We start from the raw sequence: 7383 nt of genomic DNA, 5'->3' as shown, positions 1-7383 counted from the left end.
ACTCACAGGAAGTGTGTGTGTGTGTGAGCTCTGATTAGTTGCCATCATAATACTCACTTTAGAGGATGGCATCATAATAGCCAATAGGATGCACTGGAATCTTAGGAAGCCCCACCCCCTCCCCCAGGCTGTACCTGTAAGTGTATTCTGGAGGAGAGAATGTTATAGTCCCCCTTTATCACAGAAACATCCATCTTTATAAGAACACACACCATTAGCAGGGTATCCTATGTACAGTATCTGAAATCCTGGAACTTGTTCAGTTCATGTCTCAGGTTGTTGAATCTTATGTTCATACAAATATTTGCACATGTTAAGTTGTTTAAAATAAATGTAGTTGACAGTGAGAGAATATTTCTTTTTTTGCTGAGTTTAGAAGTTATGCGCGCACACATTGATCAATCTTAAGCAGTCAGTATAGAAAAGTAAAAGTCAGCACCACTGAAAATATTTCCTAAAAGATTCTTTATTTTCTTTCAAATAAAACAGACAATCTGAACATGTGATCTTATTGGAAAACTGACATTTCTAATGAAAGGCAACCACTTCTGAAGTGAGGAAAAAAAGGCACCAACATTGAATCATAATACTGCATCCCTTCCAACAGCATGAGCCAGTCCCTTTGTACATTCCCAGGAGACTCCAAGTCACAGCATCAGCAGAGATAGGAGAGGACAGCACAGAGATGACTAGCAACAAGGTATATATTTAAGATCACAGGACAGTCTCCCCTGAGATCACAGATACTCTGCCCTCCTATCAATCACCAGACTAACTACTAATAAAACTAGAAATCCCAGTTACAGGGCATTATAGCAGGTTCCCTTTTGGCATCATTCACAAATATCCATCTGACTGGCAAGGATCAGACTGTCTAGTGAGCGTGGGGAACACTTCTACAGTTAAACTCTGACAATGTCCCAGCCATTTCAAAATATTACATTTATATGCAATTGTAGACTTCAGGCTAGGTTCCAATTGAGAAAATGCCTAAAGATGAACCCTTTCCCTCCTACCCCCGTAGACCCTCTACAGTTTAGGGATGGGCTTGGCTGCCACAGCGATGCTCTCAATGGCACATTCGTCAGACCCCCGTCTGACCCTGAAGAAGCCCTCCTCGCCCCACTTTGTCCCCCAGCTGTTCTTCACCACCCAGAACTTCTGACCCGTGACGTGACATTGGCCGTAGCCCACCAGCAGCACCGCGTGGTTGGTCAGCTCAAACGGGTTGTAGGAGTCATGGAGGCCCGTGTGGTGGTAGATACCCTCCTTGTAGTGCATGAAGTCAGGATACACCTGGACGAGAACAGTGTGAGGAAGACACCTGGCCATTTTGACTTAGAAAAACTAATGGCCATCACTCAGATAAGCCAATGCACAAACAAACGTGTGTGTGTGTGTCCCACCTCAAAGGCCACCCCCATGGGTCCGTTCTTGACCAGTTCCAGCATCATGGCAGACTCACTGCAGCCTCCGTAGAACCCTCCCACGTAGCTGTAGTCCGAAGTGTAGTGGCGGAGACAGCCATCGGGAACGTCACACGGGGAATCTGTCCCAGCGTACGGATAACACGACTCTTCCACGATCCCAAAGTCCTGGACGTACTTCCCAATGAGGTAGGGGAAACCACCGTCACAACCTGAGAGGAAGGAGAGGGGGAAGTAAGAGGGCTTAGATATGGGGAGAAATACACAAACACTGTTAAGGTACAATTATGCAGAGTGTGTTCACTCATTACCTTGGGAGTACTGGGAGCAGGACACGACCTGCTGTGGGCTGAAGATGGGAGTCTCGGTGTTGTTGGTTTGGAGCCGGACACGAGCCTCCAACATTCCCATTAAGGCAAAGGAATAGCAGCTACCACACGAAGCTGGAACCCACAGAGTACCAATCAAACCCTGCACTGTCACAACCAATCAAAAACCTCACTGTAATATCAGTCACCACTAAGAACCAGACACCCGGTCAAGCAGTCCGTGGATCATCTTTAACCTGCAACTAGAGTTCTGTGGGAATGAATCCTAAAAGCCCATTTATGCTGGAGATGAAAATGTGGCCAGAGGCTTCACATGGAGGGTGACGCAATCACTACACATGAGCATGTTATCTGTGGGGTTGAGACAGGAACATTGATTTAGCAGTTCTCTAACTAGGACAGGCAGTGGTACAGTGTGCCCTGTAGAGGACATTCCCAAGGCCTCAGACACAGCAGAAAGGCTGAACATTAAACACATGGGTTGTGAGAGGAGACATTTTGCCAAGAGTCACGATAGACAAGTGTAGGTATTTGACCCGGCGTGCGTTACCCTGGTTGCGGACAGGACTGAGGTAGTTGACTCCGTTGACATCTCTCCAGTCCCAGCGCTGAGGGAGGCCGGCCGCCATCTTGGCTAGTGTTGATGTCACAGGGGCGGGGCCAACACGTCTGGGGAGGAGCATAGACTCATACAATAAGGGTACACCATGGACATTTTTTGCAATGAATCCAAAATGAGTGTTCCGATTGAACACCTTTAGGTACTACCTCCGTTTTAGAGTCCTGCTTCATACCTACTGACCACCAAGGTGATCTCTACCCCACAGTCTCCTGAGGTGATCACTAGTCTCCCCCACACTATGGATTGGTGTCACCGTAATGACTGTACTTAGTTCAACATATCTGACACCAAACCATTCCTTTAAAACCCATGAGGGGGGAGTGAACGAGTGGAGAGAAATACAACTCAGCTGGGGGTTGAGAGAGAAAGAAACCTCAGGCATTTGTAAGCCCTTGTACAGAGTGCCTCTTACTATCCGTCATACCAGAGCAGTCTAGACGAGTTGGGGCCAGAGACCGTGTCCCATTATCCTAAAACAGAACCCTCTAGCCTTGGACTCATCTGCCATGACTATTCTCTCCAGGCGCACAACTGTCACTGTGGACCTGTCCCTCCCACATGATGAAATTGCTTTTGTCACCCCCAGTTTGATCGTTGGAATGTGATGCAAAGTGAGGCGAAGGTGTGCATTAGGACCATGCGGACGCCGCCGAGCAGTCAGGTGGGCTGTGTTTGACAGGATAAAATATAATAAATGATGTCGTCCCCGTCGTCCGTCCCCCCCCACACTTAAAAAACAAAGTTAAGTCCCTGATTGTCCCCCTTTTCTTTCAGAAGTAACAAATCTCACAGCTGACAGACATCCTGCTTCTTCCTAGTGTGAAGTTCACCAAAATGAGTTTCAGAATAATTGAATTCCTGTTTCAATACATAGAGTCACAAGTGAGTGACTGTACCTGGGGATGTGTGAAGCTGGTCCCCCGGCTCTGTGCATTAGCTGCTGCAGATTGTAGGTCTCATGTTCGCTGTAGGCCATGGCTTTCCAGGAGCTCTGGGCCACGTTGATGGAGTCAATGAAGTCCAGGTTGTGTTTGTAGGACCTCTGGAGGAACCTGGGGGAGGAGAGGGAGGAGTAAACAGACCTACACCAACCTGGGGGAGGGGAGGGAGGCGTAAACAGACCTACACCAACCTGGGGGAGGGAGGCGTAAACAGACCTACACCAACCTGGGGGAGGGGAGGGAGGCGTAAACACACCAACCTGGGGGAGGGGAGGGAGACGTAAACAGACCTACACCAACCTGGGGGAGGGGAGGGAGACATAAACAGACCTACACCAACCTGGGGGAGGGGAGGGAGGCATAAACAGACCTACACAGCCTGAAGGAATGAAAACAGAATGAACAAACGCAGGAGCACTAGAACAGCCAGAGGGAGAGAGCACTGCTCAGACCAGAACACATCACACGAGCAGTGACTGACAGCCGATGTAACAGAGAGTCTAAACTAAGCAGACTGCTTGTTTTTCAATATGAGCAATGCTCACACTAAAATGGGACCATGGATGAAAATAGCCTTCTAGCCAATTATAGTACTTTAATGTGAAAACATAGGTGATTATTGGAGAGCATTATTACTGGGCACAGAGTGTCAAGCCTGCTATTAAACCCTGAGGCTACTCACAGGTCATTGGGATGGTAGCGGTGTGTGTCTACGGAGCGAGGGGGTGTTGGGACAACCCTCTTGGCAGTGAAGCAGGCCCAGTTGTTTCCCAGAGAATCATGGACCCAGCCTGGCAGAGTCTGGTCACAGTAGCTGGTCACCTCAGAGCCCTGCTCAGAGTACTGGAACAGAGAGGAGAAAAATCAGTCTGTACGAGGCGTCCCTGTGTGTTGTGTAGAAAGAGGACGATCACATATTGAATCTTTATGGCCAGAGTTAGAGATTAAAAAACACAAGAGCTACAAGTCAGTGATGTTTTATGCAAGTGGATGTGGCAGTTCCCCTGATAACCGCTTTCAATATGAGAGAGTGAGCAGACAGTGTGGTGTTATGAACAGCAGCAATGAGTAACTAACACTGGGCTTTTCCAGTGAAGCATGTGGTGTGTCACTGTGCTGAAACAAGTCCAGACGGTTTCAATAAGGAAGTACAAGTGACGTGCAGACATCAGCTAAACCATGTAGGAGGGACAACACTGAACATTTCCCCTGATAGTCACAAGGAAGTCACGTGAAAAAGGCAAAACGAAATACAACCCCGAATGAAAAAGGATCAACACAACACTGAAAGGATCTTTGAAACACAAGCCTGAATATATCAATGTAGCAACTGAGATGTAAAAGTCAGAATAGTGACTGAACCACCAACCCTGCAATTACAGGAAAGGTGACCAGCCATGTGTCTGAAACTTAATGTACAAGGCTACAAGGTTGGAGGACTTCCATAGCGGGAGGTCGGCTCATCAGGAGGAATATTGATGGCATTGACTGAGCTAAACTGACCAAGATGCACCTCTAACACATAAAACATCACAATTCTGCCCCAAAACAATGACAGTTCCTCTCAACCAGTGGCTTATGGCCTTTTTAGGTGAGAGCTGATGCAGCCCTTTGATAATCAGAGTCCACTGTCAAAGACAAGGATGTGAAATATTTTGCTTGTCCATTCCCAGCACACCTCTCCAGGGAGCTGCTATAGAAACATCTGTGCAGCACGTCAACATCCCATCAACAATCCTGTAGCAGATAGAATATGGTGGAACAAGGATGTGGTCTTTTCTGTAGCCTACAGGCTGGAGATTAAATGACAATGTCATTCCATATCCACCAAAAATGTTCCAGACCTCTTGACAGAGATCGTAGTATGCTACTGTTATAGACTAAAGTGGAACCCTGAATGAAACAAGTGAGAGCTTAAACCTGCCTTGAAGAAGCCAAACCACTTGTAGTCGTTGAGGACAACCTCAAAGCCCTGATTGTAGATGAGGGTGAAGAATCCCGTGTTCCCCAGGTCGTCCACCGCCACAGACAGCTTCTCCAGGCGCACCGTTATCGACTTATCAATGGTGTCTTTTTAAAACAGAGACATTTTGGTCATTACTTCTCAATTAAAATGGGAGCTTCTTCTCTACTGCAAAGTATGACGGGGTAGACATGGTAACATTGGGCAGAGGTGAACGTTGTAACAATGACACAATGCTCGATACAAAAGCTAAATCAATAGCCTACAAACTAAGGCAATAGACTACCGGGTCAAGTTAACACTTGAACCAATTAAAAGTGTGTTACATAGCCTCCTTGATTGCTTAAAGCGAGAGGTCGTTCCGTATTTCCAGCTCTTACTCATCATAGAGCAGTTGATGCCTTTGTCTTGCCCTCCCTTCGATACTTGGAACACCCAGGAGCCCAACAGGTCTTCATATGTGCAGTTGGCCGGGGTATCAGCCTGGGAGCCCTCCACCCAGAGCAGGAACACACACAACAACACACCGCTCACCTTCATCGCACCACGCATTCGTCACACCACGCTCCTGTTTACAGATATTTGAGTCTACGTTACGTATAAGCACAACTAGAAAAATGTAGACTATATTTCCCCGTACTTCGATGCACCTGCGATACGGGTTTGTGTCTTGTCCTCTGCGCTTTTGTACAATCAGAAGGAACGTTCCCCTCGGTCATATGACCCGCCAGCTGCTCACGTGAGTCGCTGGGTCTTGCTGCAGTGATTTTCTCGCTGCGTCTTGCTGACGGTGCTCAATGGAATTGAGATAACGTTGCGCCTGGAGAAGCTGTCTGGGAATTGTTGGATCCGAGGGTGAACAGTTTATGTCTTAGTTGTTGAATCTGGTTATGTTCATACAAATATTTACACATGTTAAGTTTGCTGAAAATTAACGCAGTTGACAGTGAGAGGACGTTTATTTTTTTGCTGAGTTTCTAAGGATTAAGGTTAGGGTTAAATTTAGGGTTCAAATTAAATGTAATCTGTCACATGCGCCGAATACAACAGGTGTAGACCTTACAGTGAAATGCTTACTTACGAGCCCCTAACCAACAATGCAGTTAAATAAAGAATATGAGGAAGTATAAGAAATAAAAGTAACAAGTAATTAAAGAGCAGCAGTAAAATAACAATAGTGAGACTTCATACAGGGGGGTACTGGTACAGAGTCAATGTGGAGGCTATATACAGGGAGGTACTGGTACAGAGTCAATGTGGAGGCTATATACAGGGGGGTACTGGTACAGAGTCAATGTGGAGGCTATATACAGGGGGGTACTGATACAGAGTCAATGTGGAGGCTATATACAGGGGGTACTGGTACAGAGTCAATGTGGAGGCTATATACAGGGAGGTACTGGTACAGAGTCAATGTGGAGGCTATATACAGGGGGGTACTGGTACAGAGTCAATGTGGAGGCTATATACAGGGGGTACTGGTACAGAGTCAATGTGTGGGGGCACCGGTTAGTTGAGGTAATATGTACATGTAGGTAGAATTATTAAAGTGGCTAGGCATATATGATGACAACAGAGTAGCAGTGGTGTAAAAGAGGGGGGGATTGCAAATAGTCTGGGTAGCCATTTTATTAAATATTCAGGAGTCTTATGGCTTGGGGGTAGAAGCTGTTTAAAAGCCTCTTGTACCTAGACTTGGCGCTCTGGTACCGCTTGCCGTGCGGTAGCAGAGAGATCAGTCTGACTAGGGTGGCTGGAGTCTTGACAATTTTTGGGGTCTTCCTCTGACAATGCCTGGTGTAGAGGTCCTGGATGGCAGTTAGCTTGGCCCCAGCGATGTACTGGGCTGTGCGCTCTACCCTCTGTAGTGCCTTGCAGTCTGAGGCCGAGCAGTTACCATACAAGGCAGTGATGCAACCTGTTGCTCTCGATGGTGCAGCTGTAGAACCTTTTGAGCAGTGGCAGATTTAGATATTGGCGACATGGGCAGGCACCCAGGGTGGCATAATGCCGGAGGTGGCACGGGGCGCCCACACAAAAAAATGAGGGAAAGGAGACATGTGCGTAATCAGTTTTCTATTGCTCATTTGCACATCACGTC

The 7383-nt window shown here is 47.1% G+C and overlaps 1 protein-coding gene across 1 annotated transcript; it reads right to left on the bottom strand.

Annotated features, from left to right (window-relative positions):
- Nucleotides 1-448: 448 nt before the first annotated feature.
- ctsc (cathepsin C) lies at nt 449-6063 on the bottom strand. The gene is made up of 8 exons (XM_031795397.1): nt 5663-6063; nt 5244-5389; nt 4002-4162; nt 3275-3430; nt 2307-2425; nt 1739-1870; nt 1407-1639; nt 449-1296 (listed from the first exon to the last, which is right to left on the bottom strand). The coding sequence occupies exons 1-8, from the start codon at nt 5832-5834 to the stop codon at nt 1030-1032; spliced, it is 1386 nt and encodes a 461-aa protein (XP_031651257.1). The 5' UTR covers nt 5835-6063; the 3' UTR covers nt 449-1029.
- Between the last annotated feature and the right edge of the window lie 1320 nt (nt 6064-7383).

Source organism: Oncorhynchus kisutch, linkage group LG18 (genome assembly GCF_002021735.2).
Source record: "Oncorhynchus kisutch isolate 150728-3 linkage group LG18, Okis_V2, whole genome shotgun sequence".
NCBI classification, from domain to species: Eukaryota; Metazoa; Chordata; class Actinopteri; order Salmoniformes; family Salmonidae; genus Oncorhynchus; species Oncorhynchus kisutch.
The sequence above is the reverse complement of the archived record's forward strand: the minus strand, read 5'-3'. Positions and strand labels throughout refer to the sequence as shown.

What these genes read in the sequence shown, in the direction of transcription:
- ctsc (XM_031795397.1), bottom strand. Translation starts at nt 5,834, where the DNA reads ATGCGTGGTGCGATGAAGGTGAGCGGTGTGTTGTTGTGTGTGTTCCTG. An exon ending in CATCAACTGCTCTATGATGA is followed by an intron (nt 5,390 to 5,662) that starts GTAAGAGCTGGA and finishes TGTTTTAAAAAG; the next exon opens with ACACCATTGATAAGTCGATA. An exon ending in CAGTCCTGTCCGCAACCAGG is followed by an intron (nt 1,871 to 2,306) that starts GTAACGCACGCC and finishes TGTGGGTTCCAG; the next exon opens with CTTCGTGTGGTAGCTGCTAT.